The sequence below is a fragment of the Raphanus sativus genome, chromosome 4 (assembly GCF_000801105.2).
Source record: "Raphanus sativus cultivar WK10039 chromosome 4, ASM80110v3, whole genome shotgun sequence".
Taxonomy (NCBI): domain Eukaryota; kingdom Viridiplantae; phylum Streptophyta; class Magnoliopsida; order Brassicales; family Brassicaceae; genus Raphanus; species Raphanus sativus.
In genome coordinates, this window is record NC_079514.1 from 31,494,269 (window position 1) to 31,518,567 (window position 24,299).

General features: G+C 37.9%; 2 protein-coding genes across 2 annotated transcripts; one reads left to right on the forward strand and one right to left on the reverse strand.

Annotated features, from left to right (window-relative positions):
- Nucleotides 1-2,062: 2,062 nt before the first annotated feature.
- Nucleotides 2,063-6,220, forward strand: LOC108848549 (homeobox protein BEL1 homolog). The gene is made up of 4 exons (XM_018621941.2): nucleotides 2,063-3,290; nucleotides 3,996-4,387; nucleotides 5,265-5,325; nucleotides 5,433-6,220. Exons 1-4 carry the CDS (start codon nucleotides 2,472-2,474, stop codon nucleotides 5,940-5,942), a joined length of 1,782 nt encoding a protein of 593 aa, XP_018477443.2. The 5' UTR covers nucleotides 2,063-2,471; the 3' UTR covers nucleotides 5,943-6,220.
- Nucleotides 6,221-10,339: 4,119 nt separating this feature from the next.
- LOC108831093 (uncharacterized) lies at nucleotides 10,340-15,674 on the reverse strand. Its single transcript, XM_018604658.2, has 4 exons — nucleotides 14,563-15,674; nucleotides 11,103-11,401; nucleotides 10,715-10,958; nucleotides 10,340-10,555 (listed from the first exon to the last, which is right to left on the reverse strand). The coding sequence occupies exons 1-4, from the start codon at nucleotides 15,499-15,501 to the stop codon at nucleotides 10,454-10,456; spliced, it is 1,584 nt and encodes a 527-aa protein (XP_018460160.1). The 5' UTR covers nucleotides 15,502-15,674; the 3' UTR covers nucleotides 10,340-10,453.
- Between the last annotated feature and the right edge of the window lie 8,625 nt (nucleotides 15,675-24,299).

Here is a 24,299-nt window from a genome sequence, read left to right on the forward strand (position 1 = left end):
TTTTTTGCATCCAAATTAGGCTCCTCTACATTTTCAACCTCCTCTATTACTGATGTTGTTTCACGAAATGCATCGGTAACCATATCATGCATTCTATCATGATCTAACATATGATCTTCTTGAATGACACTTTCAGAAGGCAAATGTGGTTCATCTCTGTTACGAACATTTTCAACATGATTACTACTACTAGCTTCATTCCTATTATCACCCTCTCTATGGTTAAACTAAATATAGTAATGTGGAGTAAATCTTCTATTTACTATATGTTTTCAAACGGTTTCACTAGCAGCAAACTTCGTATTTTTGCATTTACGACATGGACAGAACATTTTATCCGTTTCCTTTGTGAGAGGCGTCTGTCCGGCCTGGTACATGAATATCTCTGCTCCGTTGAGAAATTAGTCTGTTACTCTTCTTGTTGAATCTTTATGCGTATACATCCAACTCCGAAGCGCATAAATATTTTCGGACATTTTTTAACTATTTCCCTTTTTTTGCTCTTTTTTTGTGCATCTTAAGAATGAGAGAGAAATCATATTTATAGAGAAATTTCGATTTTGGTACGTACAATGTTACAACTAATTTACGTTTAAATTATAACTTAACTACCAAAGTACAATTTTGTTCTCGTAAATCAGTTGTTAATTAGATGTAAACTATTTTGATGTACCTAAATCGTAATATTACAACTAATTTATAACTCCTTTAGTCATTAATTAGATGTAAATTGTTTAGATGTAAGTTAGTCGTAACGTTACATCTAATGTACGACTGCATATAAATTTAGTCGTACATTAGATGTAACGTTACGACTAACGTACGACTCAATATTTTAGTTGTAACTGTACGTCTAGGTTACGACTAATATAGATTTAGTCGTAACGTAGTCGTACTCCAGTCCGTAATTTACCACCACATATTTATAGTCGTAATGTTTGGTCGTTAGGCATGCGTTTTCTTGTAGTGACACTTCACTTTCCAACAAGAGGCTTTCCAAATTTTTTTTTCAAATTATAATCACCGTTGTTTGGAAGACGCTAAGCTTCTTAATAAAGTTTAATATAGTTTCAAAACATTTTAATAACAAAGTTGCTTACATAAGCAAACCAACACCACCAAAACTGATATCATTGTTTTAGATAACATACTAAAATAATTATGTAATAACATATATATATATATATATATATATTTACTAATATATATTTACTAATATATACAGCCGTGTTACACGTACAGGCCTGAGCAATATATCACACACTACTAAATAATATTTATTAAATATAAAAATATTAATAAATTAACGCAGAGATATGCCATATAATGGGTTGTAGCTAGTTTTTGTACCCGGCAAAGGTTCTCTAATTTTAACCTTTGTTTAATTCAATTACTTTGTTTTTCCTCCAATCATTTGTTTTTTAAAAAGCATTGGACCAATGTACGTATACCATGATAACATATATGTCCCGTATCATCCATCCTGTTTGAATTTTCTTGTATGTTAATTTTCAAATTATTAGGTTTCTTAATAATTGAAGGAGGAAAATAAAGAATAGATCAGTCAAAAAAAAAAGAAAGAATAGAGGGTGACACCTGTAGTATTTTCATGGTCAGACTAGTGATACTACGTCAAAGAGGAAGAAAAGAAAAAAAATTGATTTATCAAGACATATTTCAAATATATAAATTTATAGATAAACAAAAAATTAACCACGATTTATGTATAATTGAAGAAAATTAATTATTTGTAAGAACATTGAAGAAACTTAACAATACTACATCGATTTAAAAACACTGAAGCTTTTTTTTGTCTAAACTTGTGGTATAGAAAGAGAAAAAGATTGAACATTGATTGCTAGCTAGAGTCTGTGGAAGGGTCATGATCAACCTATCTTCTGATCTCTGATGAGATACCATCTGACATTTTATCTTCCTAGGTTTTATTTCTAACTTTTATTTTACCATTTTATAATTATTTATTTATTTTGCCTGTAGTACAAATTAACAGACCCATACTAAAAGAAAATTAATATCTTCAAAGTACAAAACAAGAGAGAGGTGAAGCCACACAATCTCTTTTTGCCCTCTCTCTCTCTCTGTTATATCTCATCTGTTTAATACTTTTATTATTCTTCTTCTTCCTCTATTTCGTTTCCTCCTAATCTCTTTCTCTGTCTTTCAGTATTGACCAACGAATAGGAAGAAATAATTCATATCTTTATGCCTACTTTTTCTTAGGGTTTTAGAGCTATCTATGTTGTCTTGGTTATGACACAAACTCTGGTTCTTTGGTTCTTTCTCATGATATGGGAGCTCAGGATATGAAAAAGTTTGCTTTTACTTTTGTTTATTGATTCTTTTCAACTTTCTTGGAGATGGGTTCATCTAGATCTTGATGAAACTCTTGTTTGTATCTCAAGAGGACTTTTTTCTTCTCTTCTTTTTGGGTTTTTAATTCTTGAGACCACATGGCAAGCGATCAGTTCCATGGTCATAACCATCACCAACAACATCAGCGTCAAATGATTAATCAGATCCATGGGTTTGATGAGAGAAGCAATAATCCAACCGATCATCAGCAACATCATTATAATCAGCAGATCTTTGGCTCAAACTCCAACATGGGAATGATGATAGACTTTTCTAGGCATCATCAGACAGGGATCACAAGTGGAATGGATCATCATCATTATCATCACCAGACAAGTGGTGGTACTGTTCAGAATCAGCTTTTTGAAGACTCTTCTTCCTCCATGAGACTATGCAATGTTAATAATAATTTCTCAAGTGAAGTAAATGATGAGAGAGCACCACAAAGACCAAGCCAAGGTCTTTCTCTTTCTCTCTCCTCCTCAAATCCTACAAGCATAAGTCTCCAATCCTTCGACCTCAGACCCCAACAACAAGGGTATTCTGGTAAATCAACGCATCATCAGAATCTCCCACACAGCCAGATGATGATGTTGATGAATAGTCACCACCAAAACAACAACAGCAATCATCATCAGTTTCAGATTGGGAGTTCCAAGTATTTGATTGCAGCTCAAGAGCTACTTAGTGAGTTTTGCAGTCTTGGAGTAAAGGAAAGTGATGATGAAGTGATGATGAAGCATAAGAGGAAGCAGAAAGGCAAACAACAAGAAGATTGGGATACAAGTAACAACAACAAGGATCAACACGACCAATCTGCAACAACTTCTTCAAAGAAACATGTTCCACCACTTCACTCTCTTGAGTTCATGGAGCTTCAAAAAAGAAAAGCCAAATTGCTCGCCATGCTTGAAGAGGTATATACTCTACTATCAAAACGATTCATGGGCTTGTTAGAAAATTTATTATTTTTAGTCTGGTTTAATTCTAAAAACGCCAATACCCCCACCCCCACCCCCACCCCTCTACCAAATCTTTTTACGTCAAAACGAGTCTTGTTACATCAAATCATATTTGTATTTTTTTAACATATTTGTATTTGATTTCAACATATTCCTATAAAACGTAAAAGCCCACAAATCTTGTATCAAAAATATTTCATGGGTTTGTTTTAATTTTTATTTTGTTTCAGCTTATATATTCATAAAATGTAAAATATTAATACCCACAAATTTTTTATTTTCGAATCTTAATTATGGTCCATATATTTTCTTAAAGATACAAATTTCTTTTATACAAAAGATAAAAAGATTCCTTTTTGTCTTCATTCCTTCATGTATTCTCGTCGAAAACAAGTTCGACGTAACACTATACGAAAGTATTAACTCTTTTAATTCCTTTAAGCATTATTTCCTTTTTATATAGAACGAAAATATTAACCCTTTCAAAACTAAAATAAAATTTATTTTCTTTGCTTTTGATCTAATATGGAGACTCTAGTGGTCCTCATAACAGCAATCAATTCCATCATCATAAGCCATAACGAGATGTTTCTTTTACATGAATGCTCATTCTATGAATTGCATTTATACGGTGTGGTTGAAAATATTTTTATTTGGCAGCTTAAAAGAAGATATGGACATTACCGAGAGCAAATGAGACTGGCAGCACAAGCGTTTGAGGTGGCGGTTGGGGTAGGAGCGGCGGAGATGTATACGGCGTTAGCGTCGAGGGCAATGTCTAGGCATTTCCGATGTTTAAAAGACGGACTTGTGGGACAGATTCAAGCAACGAGTCAAGCTTTAGGAGAAAGAGATGAGGATAATCGTGGGGTCTCAATTGCGGCACGAGGGGAAACCCCACGGCTGAGATTGCTTGATCAAGCTCTAAGGCAACAGAAATCGTATCGACAAATGAGTCTCGTGGAAGCTCATCCTTGGCGTCCACAACGTGGTTTGCCTGAACGCGCGGTCACGGCGTTAAGAGCTTGGCTCTTTGAGCACTTTCTTCACCCGTAAGTTACTAATCTCATACCTACCCTCTTTTTATGCATTATGTACAACTATTACTCAAAACGAAAAGTGCGAATATTATTACGATAGGGGTTTGACTTCAGTAAAGATTTACTATTAATCAAATAGTTACAAGTTAAGTGCATTTTTAATTAACTAATGATTGTGCAATAATAATAGTTTAAAATCAAGTCAACATACCCTAGTTTGAAATTTAAATCGAATTGCATATATTAGTACATAGTTCTAGGAACTTTACCAGGATATACTGTATGTGAACATCATTTAAAAGCTACATACATTTTCATAGAGAGATTGACTTGACAAGCTGAGGATCCAATCTTCCTTAATCTGTTAATTGCATGGTAGCTTTTTCCCCCTTTTTCTTTGCTTGCATCATTGGTGTGAAAGTGAGTGTACAAAGATATACATTCATGTATCTATGTATACATATCTTTTGAGATAATGCATAAATAAATATAAAAAATACTGAACTGGTGGATGTAAGACAGAAATAGAGAAAGGAACAAAGTGGATTCAGAGAGAGAATCAATGTTCTTTACCTAACACTAACAAAAAAGAGAAACTATGAATAACTCCTTGCTTTTCCTCCCCATGTTTTTATTTTGTTTTTTCTTTTCTTATACTTGTCCTTTTACTGATATATTTATTTAATAAATTATATATTTATCACATGTAAGAATTGTCTCCATCAAATTTCCAAACACTGATCAAACAATGAAACATCTTGTTAGTTTTCACCCGAACTACCCATTACCTTTGCATCATTCTTCAATCATATGTATCCATTTCAGCAAACATATATTTTATTTTACTAGACATATAATTTCTCCAAAGTAACATTTTCTTTTTTTTCAGATATCCAAGTGATGTTGATAAGCATATATTGGCCCGACAGTCTGGTTTATCAAGAAGTCAGGTAAAACATAACTTCACTAAGTCTTAACATATTCCAAAGTATCTGTTTAGGTATTATACATAAATGGAATTTAATTGAGTTAATTCGAATGATGATCACATTGTTAGGTATCGAATTGGTTCATTAATGCAAGAGTTAGGCTATGGAAACCAATGATTGAAGAGATGTATTGCGAGGAAACAAGAGGAGCAGAAGAACAACAAATGGAGATTACAAACCCTATGTTCATGGATACTAAACCGGATCCAAACCAGATAATGCGGGTCGAACCGGAATCTTTATCTTCCGTAGTTACAAAAACCGGCCACAAAGACAACTCCAACCTAGGAACGGCTTCATTTGGGTCAACGTTTGACTTTTCATCATACAGTAACCAAGCTGTCACATACACTGGCGAAGGAGGGGCACGTGACGTGTCGTTGACGCTTGGGTTACAAAACGGGGCTGTGAGTTTAGCGTTATCTCCGGTGACGGCTCAAGGGGGGCCACTTTACTACGGCAGAGACCACATGGAAGGATCGGTTCAATACACTGCCTCGATGTTGGATGACGATCAAGCTCAGAATCTGCCTTACATGAATTTGATGGGTGCTCAATCACTTCATGATATGGTTTGAAGAAAATTTAAACAATTAAATTAGGAATCGTACACTCTTTTCAAACCAATTCTGTTATGTAACGGTTTAGTTAGATAAAAAACTAGATATTTTAAATATACCGTTGTCTAGTTGAATTGGTATTGGTGTAGACGAGATATTATTATATGAGTTAGTTGGTTCGTCAATATCACTTCTAGGATATTTTTAAATATGTAGAAAATATAATATTCGAGTTGAGGGTCTTATTCTTATCTCAATACTTTTGTTTTTGGTATATAGTAAATCAAGTTTTTATATATAGTCTATATGGTCTTCGCGTGATTAATGACAAAACCTAATAGAATAAAGTTGCCGACAAAAACAATAAATAAAGAACAAACTCAATATTTGGACCATCTTGGTCGATAACGTTCACGTGTACACTACGTTTCAATTGTAAATACAGAGACAAGAATACAAATATATGATTTACCATATATTTGTATTCATATATTATAAACATGATATTAGTCGTCGAGGATGAAACACAAACCATCTAAAAGGCATATACATATATGTCTTTTTATTTATTTTTTGGTTAGATGTTTGGTTTCAATCTCTTGAGTCTTGTGGATAAGCATTCTCGTGATTCAGAAGTGTGACAGTAATATATGGAATCTTCTTTGGTTCCCAATACACCTTTGGTTGAATTTGCAGTACATATGTCATGTTTATGATCATTTTTAATTTTCTGATTTAATTTTGTAGTCATGCATCACTTTTGTAAAATAATCGATTGGTTCCACGTATATCATGTATTATATCCTCTAGTTGAATATTAAATCACAAATTAAGATTGACTGATATACTATACTACAAAACAAATGAAGTGAGATGAGGTATAGTTAATGAAATATAGTTTTGTATATTTAAAAATAAATAAATTACCAAAGAAATCACAAGTGTGCATATCGACTGTGGAATAAGTCCGGAAGACAATTTTGGGCCTCAAATCTATCAATTAGGCCCCAATGCCCGTTTTAAGCAAGAGCTTTGTGGTTGTTTTGCACAAAAAAAAAAAGCAAGAGATTTTTGGTACAGCAAACACAAAATACAAAAATGTTCTGTATATACATCACATTCACTACTCTTACTCTTTTTCTTCATCGTCGAGCGAGTTTGTCTCCTCACTTGCTTCGAGAAGTTTCCCAGCTTCCGTGTCCAGGGTACCTAAATCCTCGGCTTCAACTATGGATTCCAGAGATGACCGAATGATTTGGCAGATAGATTATTTCTTGGTCATGGTTTACGCTTTGGTTGCATAATGTTAGATCAATAAATCATGAACGTATCGTCGGATGGTTAATTTGTTTAGGTAGTTTTCTTTGTCGATGACGTTTCCACACCAGGAAAAAAAAGTGTAGACCACTATTTGAGTCTGGATCTTCCTTGCGAGAAAAGGGTAAGAGAATCTATAAACCACTATTGTTTGCTAAACTTAACGGTAGCATAAAAACATATTCACTACAAGAAAATAGTGGTATTGCGTCATATTTTTGCAATGTAACTTTTTGCGATTTGGAAACAAATTTTATAATACTTTTGCATTGATGAATGCATTTCGAAAATTTGTTGTAAATTCACTGCAAAACAACGATAAATTTTCTCACTGCAATTTTTCGTTACCAATTTGCTACTTTTTAGCTACATAAATATTTTGTTGTAAAATTTTCTAAAACTATCCAATGATAATGAGACAAGGCTTTTTGGCATATAAATCAAGAGTTAAAGTAACACACTTTACACAGTATGTGATATCTTTATCACTACATTTACAACATTTTAATGTCTTTTTAGCAAAAAAAGACATTTTAATATGTCTCTCTTAAACATTTATTTTTTATTTAAAGTTGAATACATATTGTATTTAATTATTTAAAATTGTATGTGAATATGTTAGTAAAAATTAAAAATCGCATTGTTATTAAAATTACTTATCCAAACTATACTCTACCCTAACCTTTGATTATATGTATAAACTGAACAAGATAATTGTATTGATTCTAAAATCCAATAATTCCAAAACCAGAAAACCATGATTTAAATTGACCTGAAAATCTGAATGCTTAATAAATTTATTTCAAAAATATCTACATTTAATATTTTATCGAAAAAGATTTATATTTTTATCTTTTCTTCAGTGTTAATTTCAAGTTATTATTTTGTTAAGTTTAAACCTCACAAATTAGATATATAAATAGCTCGGTGCATATCTCGCCTTTTTCCCACTTTTTAAACTTCTTAAAATTTCAAACTAAGATAACTCCAGCACACTGAATCTAGGTATTTGATTCTTATAACAAATTAATTTTTCTCCTTTTGTTCTTTATAAATAATTTTTTAATAAAAAAATTAAGTTTTTATTTTTTGCTTCCCTTTTCATCTAGAGAGAAGATAATGATATGCTTTCGGCCTTAATTGGCTCGATCGTGTCTCCGGCACTGCTAATTTGAAGAAATTATAGTGCTCAAATCAAGCATACACTCTGTATATATTAGTATGGTATAACATTATAGGATTTCGATCATATTGTGTTAGCACTCGGTATGAGAGTAATGATTAATATGGACAGTTAAGAGCATTCATATTTCATAGTCAAACGTGAAATTCTTGTATTTAAGAAAGATGAACCACTGCAAACATTTGCCAAATATGTTTTTCATTAATCAATAACAAAATTTGGGGAATTCGAAGACGATCAGATACCGTCTTAGTATCAACCATAAACAATGCCGACCAAGGATTAATGAATGTTGCTTTTATTTTAATCACTATTGTAATTTTTTAATTATATAATATACTCTAGTTATTTAATTATTTCATATTTTATTTTAATTATTTTAAACTTTAAAAATAATTAACTCCATATAAGATCGTACGTTGAATAGCAAAACAAACGAAAAATTTAGCAAATTTGTGTTAGAATTATTATATTTTTGTAGTAACACAACAAAATATTAATTATAAATCATGTGATAATTTGCAATACTGCAAATATCTGTTGTGAAAATACAACAAGATTGCAATACAAATGTTATTGCATTATTATTACAAATTTATCAATAAATTAATCCATTGCAAATTTTGCAATATATTTGCAACAATTACGAATTTGCAACATTCAATGAAAAATATTATATAATTCATCGTGATTTCATTGCAGTATTTCTTTCTTGCAATATCACTATTTTCTTATAGTGAAAAAGTAGTAACACTTTACAATCTCTTATTTCTACCATAAACATTTGGTGCTTTACACACTCTTTGACTGATTTCCTTAGATTTTGCTATAGGAGTTTTGTCATGTTGGGTTTCATACGTGCATCTTTTTCCTTCATGGCAGTTCCAAGCCGTATTGTACTAGAGGTTAGGTATCTTATTTGATTTCTGGTGTAACAGAAACTACGGATAAGACAAGTTATCTATTGATTCTTAGAATACCTAGGAAACATTGTTTTCTTAAGATCGTTGAGAGTCTAACTCTATCCGAGAAAAAGGTAAAAAGAAGGTAAGAAATAACTTCTCAATATATTTTATTAAAAGTCAAAAGCTATTCGTTTACAACTGCAAGGCAAAGCTTAAATAACAAAACTAGTGAAAACCCTAATCTAATAATCTAACAGCAAAGCCACGTTAAACTAAATCCACAATAACTAAACAACAACTAATCAAGTCCATAATAATAGTAGCCCAAAGACGTGACCAAACTCTAACGTGACGGCACCAGTGACTTGTCAAGATGCGCTGCATCAGTTTCACTATGGAATGCGTTCCATACTCGTGAAAATTCTGGTTGGATACCTAAATGACATTTCATCGTTCGGCTCATTCAGTTCACTACTATACTCTCCCGTCAACAAATATATTCTTCAATCAATGTTGTTTCTTTTTCTTCACTAAAAAAAAAGTGTAAATATTTTTTTTTCTTTGATGCCCATGGCTCTTATGATCACCCTCAGATGATTGTTTTATGTACTATTTTGTTAAAAAAATACTTTTTTTATCTGAAATATATTAAAAATCTTGCCGAAAACACCTATGCGCATGTCAGCAGTGAAATCGAAGTCATAGATTCTTATAAAACAAATTTCAATCAGGCAATCCTTAAGAACAGTACAAAAATATTTGTGACAGTCAAAATCACAAAATATCATTTATTAAACAAGCAAAAACTAAACTATTTTAAATCTAAAAATATATCTAATGGTACAATACCTAATATATTTTCACTAGATTTAAATTTCATATTTAACTACCTAAATAATTAAAGGTCTGTTGATAAATATTATATTCTCATCAAATAAATTTTGTAGTATTTTCGCTGTTTTTACCCTGAATAGTATTAAAAAAAAATTAACTTATAAAACAGAATCAGATTTTGACAATTATTTAACTAACTTTTCAAAATATTCCAACAGTTTTAAATAGGTAATCTACTAATCTGTATAATTGAATCAGAGCAGAATTAAGTTATATAAACATGAAAATTATTACATAACTTCAACCACTTCACCTTCCTTGCAAACTGCAACACTGATCTCTAAAGTATTATTCTTCTTTGATTTCACCCTGCAACAATTTCTTCTCGGAGACTGCACCCCCCAAAAAAATATATTAAACGTATAATATATTATTATTTCAAGCATTGGTAATAATTTGACTGCATAACAGCTACTTAAACAGACTTTAACTCGCCGACAAAAAAAAACAGACTTTAACTCGGTGACAAAAAAGGCCAGATGTTGACTTACTCTGTCCCAAAGGCGAGGGTCCGGTTTCTTGTAAACAATGACGGTTCTAAGATCACCGGGATTAGCCATCTTCCATCGACACTCGGGTTGAGCCACACGGTGACTTTCGTAACGGCTCACCGTCATATTTGTCATGGGATGAACTCCCGTCGTTGCCATATAGAACACAAACGGTTTCTGGCATGGATGACGACTCACCGGTCGTGTATTAAAAGCGTACGCCGTGTAATCCGCCCGCCGATACCTGCCAAGACAAACAAAAAACGTCTAAGATGTTGATATCTAGATTTATGGTTTGACTAATGTAACAGAGTTTTCGTAAAGCATGAGTCTACTATGCTACCACGTACATATTTTAATACATTAATACCTATATGATGTAAATTACCAATTTAAGAAGGTTCTTGAAGGCATTTCCATCTCTCGAGCGGAAAAGATTCCGCGAAAGATCTGAACCGCGTATCCCCAAGAGACTGAAACGGTCCACTTCCGACGTTTGTCGTAGCATATGGACTGTTGCATAAGACCGGCAGAGTCTAGCATAGCTGGCACTTGTAGACGCTTCAAGGCATCTACACGAGTCATGTTTGGAAATATTGGTTCTACCACGTCAAGATGGTGAAGTGTTACCAATGGAGCCACCGGGTGCGCCGCTAGTAGACCGAATAGATTGCCATACACATCGTACTGTAAAACACAAACAATTAAAGACATAATAACCGAACGGTTTCGAACTTGAAGTCTACTTATTGGTAGGTAACCGACGGCTGGTGATGTACTACAATCAGTGAACTACAAAGCTAACAATCCAATGAAAGTATCACGTGAGATTCACGCGCCATTAAATGCGTGACAGCTCTTTAAAGAAACTGCCCGACACCGTGACGACGGGTACCTTACTCCGGCAACAATAACGTACGGACAAATTTGGGTCCAGTGACGTGGCACTCGTATCGTAATTATTTTTTTTAAATAAATGAATTTATCTTCATATGTAAACCAATAGGTAGAATTTTTATGAAAGAAGTCCAAAGACATGTTCATTTTTTAAATCTTGACCGCTTAAAGTTCATTAACTACACATTTATTACACACTTCACGCTTCCTATTAAATGGTGATGATCAGTATAGTACTCCCTCCGTTCCTAAATATAGGATTTTTTGGAGTTTTTCTTTGTTCCACAATATAAGATTTTCTATATTTTTAAGGTAGTTTTGTATACTTTTGAGGTTCTTTTTTTATTAAAAGTTGTACTGATTAAATTTTATTGGTAGACAGTTATTGGAAAGTGTGTAAATGATATAAATAATTAAATAAAGTGCAAATAATTATTATAGTCTTAATAAACGTGAAAAGTGTAGAAAATCCTATATTTAGGAACAGAGGGAGTAGATCGTTGTAGCTGAAGTTTAAACTAGAAACATTTACACCACGGAGCAGTTTTATGTTTTTAATTACAAGATAAAACACTTACCACTACTAAGGTAGTTTTTTATAACAACTTCCCACTTGTTCTAACTAGCTAGTCACTACATACCCCGAGGCGCTAACACCTTGACTAACTAAATTTTTTGTTTTAGCGAGAACTTCTCTCAACCCTTCATCTCTATTTTATTTTGGACGGTGTAGATCTCCTCTGATTTTTTTGACAAGACTTATATCTACCTAATCTAAACCATCCAATTACATCAGCCATCTAACCTCTGACGGTCCAGATTTTCTGGGTTTTAACATCTCACAGTCTTTTTCTCAACTTTGCTTTCTCCTTCATTTGAACAAAAAAAGAAAAAATCAAAACTTCAGAAATACTGCATATTCCTCAGACGGTTTGCGTCCAGAAATTGGTCTGTTCTACTTATTATTTCTGTCATCTTCTCAAATCCTCTTTAATCTCATTTTCACAAACTAGGACAGTTACTTCACCCCCCCATCCAACAACCACAAAGCGTTCAATTCACATACACTTCTATACATGTGTACAAAACAGGATATGTCCATGTGGATAATGTTCATGCAACACAAACAGGTATCAACATAGTGTACATGTGTACAACAATGTTTTGCTTTCCAATTTACACTTTTATCCACGCGCCTAGAATATGGCATCCATAGTTAACTACTGATAGTGCGCACGTGGACAACATCAGTACTCATGAACACCATCAATGTACACAAGGACACTATACACGGACAACATCAGTGTATACTGAACCTTGCTTATGGCAGCCATGCATATAGTTAACTGGTGGTGTCCATGTGTAAACTGAACTTTAGATGTCCATCAATTAACTATATGCATGCCTGCTATATGCATAGTTAATTGATGGGACATATGGACATCTTAGGTTCAGTGTACACTTTTGGTGTCTATGTGTACATTGATTGTGTTCATGTATACATTAATGGTATCCATGTGTACACTGCTTGTGTTCTTGTGTATATTTTTGGTTTTCCAAATGTCCCATCAATTCTCTAAGTGTACACCACTGATGTCCATGTGTACACTTTTGGTGTCTATATATACCATCAATTCTCTATGCAAATGGCAGCCATGCATATAGTTAACTAATGTTATCCATGTATACACTGAACTTTAGATGTCCATTAGTTAAATACATGCATGGCTGCTATATGCATAGTTAATTGATGGTACATATGGACATCTTAAGTTCAGTGTACACTGATGGTGTCATGGACACCATCAATGTACACATGTACACCAAAAGTATACACTAAGCTTAAGATGTTCATACGTACTAGACATTAACTAATGGTATCCATGGATACACTGAAATTTAGCTGTCCATTAGTTAAATATATGCATAGCTGCTATATGCATAGGTGATTGATGGTACATATGGACATCTTAAGTTTAGTGTACACGTGTGACATGTGTACATTGATGGTGTCCATGAGCACATCGCTGGTGTGCTGGTGTCCATGTGTACACTGCTTGTGTCCATGAGTCCACTTTTGGTTCTCTTATATCGACACCGGAATCCGCCGCATCTACGACAGATATAAACCCTAAATTAGTCTAAACCAATGCGAAACCGGGAAAAAAATCCTAGACCGGAGAACTAACATTTTTCTCTTTCCTTGCCGCGACTGCCACGAGTCCTCGCCATCGTTAGATCTCCTCTCCCGCCGCCGTCGGTTTATATCACCGGAAATCACCACCAAATGGCACAACCTAAAATCGCCCCTCAAGTTTTCCTCTAAAAGCTTTGGGTCTCGTAAACACAGAGAGTAATAGAGGAACGATAAAAAAGAAATGGGAAGTTGAAGAGATGCAAATTGATTAAATCAGGTTTATTGAAAACTCGGGCCCACCAACAATTCAAATTTTAAAAACCACTGAACCAATTACCAAACCTAACTAGAGAAAATAAAGGAGTTGCGCAGATTAGGATTTAGTCAGGGGCATTTTAAGTCTTTTCACCGAGAAACTACCTCACCCGCGTTAAGTGTCTCATCTTGTAATAAAAAGTCATAAACTGTCTTGGGGTGAAAATAACTCTTTAAACTACCTTTTCTTTTGAAACTTAAGGCAGTTTAAACTACCTGATCAAAGCAAAAATTCAATCTTATTGATATATATATAATTTTCGGTCTTATTATATAGATCTTTTCAATTTTAAACGTCTACTTCAAATATTAAGCAACTTACGCTTCTTTGTGTAAGTTTATAACTTATGATATTAATTGAAATGCGTATTTTTATATATCTATAAATAGTATGTATTCTATTTAAAATACCCTTCATAATCTAGACATACTTTGGAGTTAAGTTACCTCCTGATTAAATAACAACTTAGCTAATAGATTCATAACAATCTAATCAAACCTGGTGAAAACCGAGTTCTTTAGTGAGTGGAACACCGAGTTCAGCCATGCACGCTTGCATCCGATCATCCGAACCGTACAACGCCGGATACCTCTTTATGCAGCGATCCTGCATTTTGCTCAGCGCCACCGCCAACGGATAACTCACGGCGAATCCCCCGCCGCCGTAAGCCATCCCGTACGAGAAGTAGATGTTCTGAAGATGGCTCTCCGATAAGCTCCCGATGTAATACATCTGACTGTGATCGTACTTCCTCAGAACTCTGATGAGATTCTCGGCGACGAAGACCGTGTCGTCGTCTCCCATCACGAACCACCTCGCGTCCTCGAGTCCTAGCCTGAGCGTCTCCGTCACGATCCGCGAGATTCGAATCGCCGATCTGTGTCCCTGTTTGTTTTTGTAAGGGAACTTGGAAGTGTCGGCGGAGATTTTAACAGGCGGGAGGTTGTTGTTGTTGGTTTCGTTTTCTTCTTCTTGGTCGAGTTTCTTAACCGGTTTCTCTAACCAGACGTAACCGCGCATTTGATTCGGTTTGTACCAGAGCTTGATGTACTCTTTCCTCTGTTTCCATAGCCTCGCCGACGCCGCGATTCCGAAAACCACGTGGCGGAGGTCGGTTTCCGGGGGAGGAGGAGGAGGTGGGGGTGGTGAGGAGTTGTGAGATTCGATTACGGCTGTTTGGTTAGACTGGAGGAGGATGAACGGCTGAGATGAGTTCACAATGTCGTTCAAGCGGCGAACGACTGCGGCGGAGAAAGGCTCCACGTGACAGGCACGTGAGCTGGAGATGAGCTTTAGTGTGTAGACGACGTAAGTTGCTGAGACGAGGAGGAGCAAGACCATGAGTTTGGATCCGGGTCGGGTCGGTGAACTGGAACCGGGTAGGATCCGATCCAACGTTAGCCTCTCTGATGAATCTTTCTGGTTATTCAACTTCATCTCAATTTAAAACGTTACTTTGTGACCGGGAATTTGGGAAAATGAATTGATTTATTTTTCATTCGAGAGACATTTAGTTTTAATGGGTTTAAGGAGAAAGTGAGCTTGAAGAGAAGAACATGCAGTGGCTCTCTCTGTTCTGAGCTGGTAAAAGAAAACAAAAGAGTCTTATCGTGAAGGAGACTCGTTTACTTGGTTTTGATTTTTTATATGTTTAAAAATTACTTTTACTTAGATCGTGAAAAGTATTTTGTTTTGATATGAAAAAGCAATATTATGATAGACATATATTTGTAATTTAGCGTAACGGACGACAAAATTTACACACAAATCGTATTTAGGGGATATAATCTAGAGAGATTTACACTCTAAGTCACTTATTGACTTTAAGCATCATTCTAGATCACTTTGCTCTACTTAGACACTTTTTTGCAACTAGAGGCTCAACTAGTTTCCGTTGGTTAGCGTGTGAAATATAGTCTGGTTGCGTTTTTGAAATTCAAATCACAGTGGCCTTTTCGGTTTCTCTTTTAATAATAAAAAACTGAAAGCGGTGAGATATTTTCAGTTTTCCTCCCCTCTCTCAGCGATATTCCCATTAGCAGAGAAAGAGAGCCGATTTGACCGACGATACACCGATAACTTTCCGATCGTGGCCTTTATTTCCGATAACTTCAAGCGATGAGGAGAAGCGCTCGCCGTCCTGGTAAAGGTCCGTCGGGCTGTCAATTTTTCTCCCATCTTCTCCTCTTATTGATTAGCTTTAGCATTAGGGTTCCGCCCTTTGTTTTACACTGTCGTTTTACACTGTTTTTCCGTCGTTCGGTTCTCCCATCTTCTACTCTTATCCATTTTTTTGTTTGTGCTTGTAATTTGCAGATCCAGAGAATAGTGGTGGACAGGAAGAGACGCCGGGGTTTCGCCGGCGACCGGGCAAAGAACAAGTTGTTGGTGAGCGGTTTGAAAACTTTTTTTTGTGTTGGATTCGTTCGGTTCGTCGACCCACATCCGTAATGTTCATTTTGTTTTTGATTGTATAGGGGATAGTAGCCCTCTGGTGTGTCCCGACGAGCGCCTACCCAAACGTTTGTTTGAGACCGATAGATTCCCGAGCCGGAGGTTGAACAACTACTCATCGCTTGGGTACCTGATGGTGGTGAGAGATGCTTTGAAAGGAACCCCTGACCTTGGGCGTTTGCTGCGTTCCTGCTTCGGACCTCTATTCAACATTCCTGTTCGTAGGTGTAGCTATTCGTCGGTTATGCTACATGCCATGCTTGCCCGTCAGGTTGTTACGAAAAAGAAGTACGAGCTGTGGCCTGTGTTTGGCGGGAACCCTTTTAGATTCTCGTTGGTGGAGTATGGTCGTGTTACTGGGTTGCCCTGCGGGGAGTTTGAGGAGGGTTATGCTGTGGACGTTGTTCCCAAGTACAAAGAGGCGGACTATGCTTTCTGGGATTACCTATTTGATGGTAGACGTGACATAACGATCGCCGAGGTGGCGAAAATGATTGAACAAGACCTTACTATCCCGCGGAGCCGTAGGTTTAGGCTCTGCTTGATACTGATTGTTGATGGCGTGCTGCTAGCCTCTACTTCACCGGTCTGCCCAACACTGAAACATGTGAAGCGTTTGGAGAACCTGAACAAATTTCTAGAGTTTCCTTGGGGAAGAGAGTCCTTCTACTGGACGATTTCCACGATGATTCCGCCAAAGAGGGTGATGGGTTTGTGTGATGACCCTGAAGGTGACTTTTGCTCCAGTTTGAGGCAGAAGACAAAGAAAATGTCTGGTTTCCCACTTGCTCTCCAGCTTGTTGTGTATGAATTGATACCTGTGCTTTCGGGAAGATTGGGTGGTACCGATGAGGTGAAGATCATTGACTGTGAAGCCTTACCTCAGAGAAAGGGTCTGAAACTGTGGGATGTCCTTGAAGCTGAGAATGACCCGCAGGTATTGATGACACTTTTCTTTTTATTTTTTGTTACACTTTTGTAATTTTTTTTTGGAAGAGCTAAATTGCATTTGTAGTGTTGGGTTTCCCCTAGGGTGTGTACGTCTACATGCGTTGTGTTTGCATGTACTGCCCTTTTTAAACCTGCTTTTTTGTGTACAACTGGTATCTAATTCGGCTTGGGGTATCTGTACAAGTAGAATTGTTGTACACGCGGACTGCATTGTTGGTGCTCATCCTGTGTACAGAGGATTTGATTGTACAGTATGTACTTTTAAATTTGTTGCACACGTGGAGATCGAAATTTGTTTGATTGCTTAGGCTGGATTCTTTTTCCATGTACTTTGTTTTGTGGATAGTGTTGTGTACAATACTAACGTGTTTTGTTTTGTTTTACTTATTAGCTAATGGTGGAGCCGATGATGGATGTACCTGGGGACATGCCAGAAGGCTGGGGTGTTTGGGATGATGAAATCGCTGATCGAACGGTGGCTTACATGGTTAGGCGTTTGTGTGGTGGACAACAATTTCTCAAGAGTGCTTGGAGGGGAGGTGATGCGCAAGAAGATTTTTACAACCACGAGGATGCTAAAGCATTGAGGAAGAGGAAGAGGGAGGCTGGTGCGGCTAAAACTGGAGTTATTGCTGAGCCTTTATTGGTGCAAAGGAGATTGAGCGCCTATTTTCGGAAGCCTGCCCTGGTTGACAACGTGAGTAATGGAGAGGTTGTTAGTAGGCTGGTGGCCCTGGAAAAGACGGTAACTTGGCTGAAGAGGAAGCTGTCTAAGCGTAGGAGGTTAGGGTTAACTCCCAGGAAAGAGTTGATGCGCAGTGGGAAAAAATTGAAGATGAAGGAGAGTGGGATATCGAAGGGGAGAAAGTCAGAGGATGTGTCTGAAGATGACGAGGACGAACAGGTGGGTGACCCTGATGATGTTGGACCGGAATATAGGGGGGAGGGTGATACTGATGATGAAGGCGACGGCTCGGGTGAACGAGACGATGGGCGCAGGTTTAGTGATGATGATTTTATGGAAGAAGATGGGGGCATCGATGGGAACAAGGATAATGAACGGACTCCACCTCCTGAGATTGACAACGATGTCAACAATGAAAATGTAGGTGGTAGTGAGAAGGTGAATGAGGATAGTCATGTCTCTGGCGAAGCTAGTGAAAGTGAGAATGAGGTCGCGGAGACAGAGGAAGCAGGTGGTGGCGACATTGCGGGAGCTGGTGGTGTGGATAGTAGCAGTTCCTCTGCAGAACCACCACCTGTCCTCCTACCTTTAGCTGAAGGTGACGGTGTCCCTTTGCAGTGGGTGGAGAAAGGGGCAACCGGGTTAGATGGCACTGTCCTTTACCGGGCTACAACTAGCCAGACATATTATGTTGCTGATGAAGTGGTTAGTTGTTTTTTTTGTTTTTGTTGTTCTCTGCTGCAAGTGGTTAATACCCCTTTGATGTACAGGTTGATGATGGTTCAGGGTCTGTGAAGAAAGATGAACAAGTTTCGAACAGTGAGGCAGTAGATGGTGACGAGGTCAGTAACCTGTGTTCTAATTGTATTTGTGTTAACCATGATTGACCTTTTCGTTGTCTTGAAAACACAGCATGAAACAAGCAGGTTGGATGAGCTAATTGGCAACATTGTGACTCAAGGGTGTGGGACAGAGGTTGTGTTGGATCACGAAGGTGGAAAAAACGAACCCGAGCAAGAGAAAGCAGAGGCTGCTAAGGCAAGTTTTCTGTGATGGATGTACAGATGAAAATGTCTGTACATGAGTGCTATTTGAGAAAAATGTACACGTGTTCAGAGTCTTCGCGCCTCGTTGTAGATGTACCTCTAGTTGTAGAAGTGTTTAAACTTTTGAATTTTTTTTGTTTTTCTATTTGGCTTTGTAGGGTGTGAATGATATGCCTGCTCATGTACGTGAAGAGTGTTGTGGTGGCGAGGATGCTGCAGTGGAGGAGGTAGTTGTACATAATTTTTGGTGATCGTGTTATTTGTACATGGGTCCTTTGTACATGGCTGATGAAGTTAATATGAATAGGTTGGTGGTGGGGCAGTTGGGCCCGATGGCCTAAAAAACGTACTGGATGATAAGGCAGTTACCTGTATTAGTGATTCTCCATCTAAACTCAGAGCAAGGCATAAGCCGGTTGAGGCTGAAGCTGATCTTGCCGCCTTGCTCCTAGCTAAGGAACCCTTTAGGCTGGAGAAGATTGTGCCTTTCGAACTTGACCCGGACTATGTTTTTTTCGAGCAAGTTTTGTTGTCTGGTCCTAAAGTGTAAGTTGGTTTTTTTAATTTGTTTTTTGGCTTGTGCTTCCCAGAGGATTTGAAGTAAACATCTTTGGTTTGGCAGAACGCACATGGGGCTTCCTGTATGTGATATGGACAACCAGTTTTTCTTGGACCTTGCTGCTTCACAGAAGTGGGTTACAAGCAAGGTATGTTATGTGTTTTATGTTACAGTGAATGTGTTTGCTTTTTTGTTGCTTTTGAGTAAAGCATGTGTTATTTTATATGTGCAGCACATGGAAGTGTTGATGTATTATGTTGGGGAGAGACATGCTGAGTTGTTTAAGTTGAGGAGAGTTATGTTCGTTGCTCCTTGGTTCATGGAACAGCTTGGTGGAAAGGCTGAGGCTTTTGCTTCATCGCGGTATAAGGGGCGTGTATTTTCGGATAGGAAGCTTGCAGGGTATCTGACTAGGGTGGGGCAGAAACTGGGTGTGGATGTGGATGAGGTTTTTGCACCGATGATTTGGGGTGGAAATCACTGGGTAGGTTTGCGCATTAGCATAACGGGTTGGAATGTGTTGGTGTATGACCCAGACCGAACCCTCAGGAAGATGGAAGAAGTGATGTCCCTGATGACCCAAATTGCGCAGATGTTACCCTATGTTGTCCGAAAAGTTTGTGGAGCTGGATATCTGAAGGCACACGGGCTTGAACCGTTCAGTGTTTCTTTGATGGCTGATGGGTACCAGAATACCCGTAGTGGGGATTGCGGGCCAGTGGCAGTAAAGTTCATGGAGTTGGCAGCCACTGGTGTGGAGGAACCGGATGTTAAGGATATAACAGATGGGGCGGTTGACTGTTTTAGGAAGCAATGGGCAATGGATCTGTACAAGGATTGGATTGTGCCGTTGTACATTTGTGGGGATGGAGAGCACGAGGATGGCGGTGCTTAGGCTTTTCGGAGTTTGGTTTATGTGTTTTGTTGTCTGATTTGGAGGATGCATTCACCTTTTGTTTCTGATGTATAATTTCGTGGTTGTTGACTTATTGTTTTCCTAAGGTAATTTAACTAACAGGAAGGAAGTGGATGTTAAACTTATAATCAACTTTGATTTTCTGGTTGTTCATTGATGGTGTTAGATGTGGTTTATTTTGATGTTTAACTTAGTGTTGAAAGTTTATCGAGTGTTTAGTGCGTAGATAATTAGATTATTATCCTGAAGTCAGTGTACATGTTTATGGAAAATGAGTAAAGGAGCATATGAAGTGGTTAAGCGTGTGTAACTGAGGTTCATTGTACAAGTGTACGATTATCAATGGTAAAAGGTTTTGTTTATGACTCGCTGAACTTGTGTACTGGGAGCAAGCGTGTACGAGAATAGTTGTATGAGTAAAGAATTGGTGTTGGAAAAAGTTAGTGGATAGTTTTGTTCATTACAATGAAGAAGCATATAGTAGCGTACAAAAGATACAGAAACATAGTTGGGTTCCGACTCTAAACGAACAAACAAAATGGAGAGTCGTAGCGTACAAAAGATACAAATTACTAGGGAAACGAACTTAGAGGATGAACTTATAGAAGAAGCCCAAGAAGAGTGTGCAGAGGAGCAGGTTTTTCAGACATTTCAGATCCGTTTTGAGGCCTTCAAGTTGGTTTTTTGTTTCCTCCACATCATGATGGCAACGCTGGATAGTGGTAGCGTTGGCCAAATTTTTTTGAATGAGGTTTTGAACTTCGGTCTGAAGCACCTGCAGATCCTTTGCTTGTCCGAGAGCCTCCTGTTCAAACTCATCGTAACGATCCTTGATGTCCTCAATTTCCTCGACCATAGATTCGTCTGTCCACTTGAATAGATGTTGTGGATTGTTCTGTATGGTTAGGAATACGTAAGATAATAGATTGGGACATGGTGTTCCTACAAAATAACCGTAAACGCATATTCAGAGTACCTCGTTTCCATAGGGACAACTGTGGAAAAGTCGACCGGGGTTTGCGATTGTTTTGGAGGTGCGGAATGAGACCCGTGAACCACAGGGACAGTGTGTCGGGAAACCACGGTTGGTCTTAACCATTTTTTTTTTGCTTTTTGTACCTGGGGAGAAATTGAGAAGTTTGAACCCTAATCGTGTCTGAGCTGGTGTTTAATTGAGTTTCTATACTGAAGTTGGAGATGAATATGGAGTTGCTAAACGACGACGTTATAATTTATATTGTTGGGCCTTTAAATTTTATTGGGCCTAAGTCGAAGACGTAGGAGTACAGGAGGAAGGTTGTACATGTGGATTAATGGGGTTAGGAAAACTGTTTGTACTGTTCAGTGATGTTATTATCTGTACAGATGTGAAAGGGTATAAATAATACAACCATTCATTGAACATTCAACCAAAGAAAATAACTTCAGAATTAGCCATATGTTATGGAAAATAGTTTTACAAAGGCTTTTAGTGCCACCCAAAAACAAACAGGCACTGCATGCTGGTTTTGTTTATCCAGATTGCTATCCAAGAGAAGCCTTACAAGTTCAAAAGGTAGTAGTGTTAAAGAAAATAGTAGAGACAAGGTGAATTTGCTATCCAAAAGGTACGTCTGTTGGATATAAGATTCACCGCGAGTCAGATAGGACAAACACAGCGAGTCCTATTATGGCCAGTACCACCGCAGCGGGTACACTTGTTGGGAACCGTTTTTGTTTTCTTCACAGGCTGAAGAAGAAGTTACATTAGAACATGATAAAACTAGTTGTGAAATTGAAGTGAGAGATATAGTTACCGGTATCTCTCCAGTAGACGGGATGCGCCCTTCACGAGGGCGACCAGAAGGGCGGCGAGTTCTCGGAGGGCCTAGAGGAAAATCTGAAAGAGCTGGAGGGATGGAGAATTCACCAATGTCTGCCTCGGGGTAAATCACACCTGCATATGTGTCTATCCAGTGTTGAGTCTTGTAGTAGTCTCCAATTAAGCCGGTGTAGGAGAGTCCAACTGAGTCTGCAGCCATGAGTGCATGACCGCAAGGTATCTTCAGCTTCTGGAAGACCTGACATGTGCAGGCCTTAGTATCTAGGTGGACAGTGTTGCCATGGCCAAAAAGACCCCTCACAGAGAAGCTCCACTCTCTAGATGGGGAGATTTTGCTGCCTTTAGTAAGTTTGATATGAGTCTGAATGACCTTATCAACCTCAGGTGTACAAAAACCCCTGTGTTTTGCAGATTTAGTCCTCCTGGCAGAGAACCAGCGGGTAAGCATTCGCTGTATGAACATGAACATCTCAACAATTGGTGAAGATCTGGATTTTGAGATTGCATTGTTCAGCTGTTCTGCGACGTTGCTGGTCATGAGGTTGTACCGGTTTCCAGGGAAGTAGGTGCGAGACCATTTTGAGGTGCGGATATCTTCCAGGTATTTGAAGCAGGGTAGATTGGCCATCTTGATTTTGTCAAATTTGGCATCAAAATCAGCACGGCGGAACTGGAAAGCAGCCTCGCAAACCAACTTAGCAAGGCCCTTGCTTTTGTAGCGGGAGACAACGTTTCTCATAATGTGAACTATGCAGGCACCGTGATGTGCCTTGGGAAATGTCTGACTTATGGCTGAGGTGATGGAGACATGGCGGTCAGAGATAATTGTGAGCGTGCTAGAGTCAGCAATAATTCTTTCAACCTTGGAGAGGAACCAGGTCCAGGCGTCATGGGTCTCTCCATCTACAACAGCAAAAGCTAGAGGGAAGACCTGGAAGTTGCCATCTTGACCACTAGCAGTAAGCAGTGTCCCTTTATATTTGCCAGACAAGTGAGTACCGTCGATAATCAAGACGGGACGGAGGCGACGAAAACCTTGGATAGAAGCTCCAAAGGCGAGGAATGCATACAGGAAACGAGTGTCTCCGTTTTCGTCAACTTCTGTTTCAAGATCAGTGATGGTCCCGGGATTAGTTGCCTTGAGTCTCTCGAAATAATCTGCAATGTTGAGGTAAGAGTCCTCTGCATTCCCATGTGTCATGTCAATTGCAATGCCTTTTGCCCGATGACATTTCATGTAAGAAGCAGAGACACGCAGGTCTTCTAAAACAAGCTGCTGAAGCTGAATGGATTTGGGTGCATCAGTAGGTTCTCCATATTTGGAGCGATAGATATGTGCTAAAACCTTAGCAGTAGCACGCCTTTTGTAAAGCCTACGGGTTTCCCAGTCACAGGTGTGGCTCAACTGACACTTCTTGATGGTGTAGTAACCACACGCAGTTAGCTCCTTAGCTAGTATCCTCCAATCACACCTTGTATCGTGGCAACTGAGTACAAATTTGTGCCTGCTAGTCCTGGTTTGCCTGAAATAAAATTGTTCCTTGATTGCGTAGATAGCAAGACCAATTTGGCAGTCTTGTTTTGAGGCGTAAAGTTTACCGACATAAGGTTCGTCATCGTCAATATCCAAGTCTGGGACATCTTCCACGTCGTAGAGGGTGTCGTCAAAAAGTGGGGGTATGTCAAATTCCTCGTCGCTGATTTCAGAAAGAGGCCTGGTCTCTCGTGGAGGTGGCGTACGAGGAGGAACTTGAAATCCAGATGTACTGTTGTTACGCGTACCCGTGTACGACGCAGGACGT

What these genes read in the sequence shown, in the direction of transcription:
- LOC108848549 (XM_018621941.2), top strand. Translation starts at nt 2,472, where the DNA reads ATGGCAAGCGATCAGTTCCATGGTCATAACCATCACCAACAACATCAG. An exon ending in TGCTCGCCATGCTTGAAGAG is followed by an intron (nt 3,291 to 3,995) that starts GTATATACTCTA and finishes TTTATTTGGCAG; the next exon opens with CTTAAAAGAAGATATGGACA. An exon ending in TTTGAGCACTTTCTTCACCC is followed by an intron (nt 4,388 to 5,264) that starts GTAAGTTACTAA and finishes CTTTTTTTTCAG; the next exon opens with ATATCCAAGTGATGTTGATA.
- LOC108831093 (XM_018604658.2), bottom strand. Translation starts at nt 15,501, where the DNA reads ATGAAGTTGAATAACCAGAAAGATTCATCAGAGAGGCTAACGTTGGAT. An exon ending in AAGAACTCGGTTTTCACCAG is followed by an intron (nt 11,402 to 14,562) that starts GTTTGATTAGAT and finishes TGTGTTTTACAG; the next exon opens with TACGATGTGTATGGCAATCT. An exon ending in ACCCTCGCCTTTGGGACAGA is followed by an intron (nt 10,556 to 10,714) that starts GTAAGTCAACAT and finishes TGGGGGGTGCAG; the next exon opens with TCTCCGAGAAGAAATTGTTG.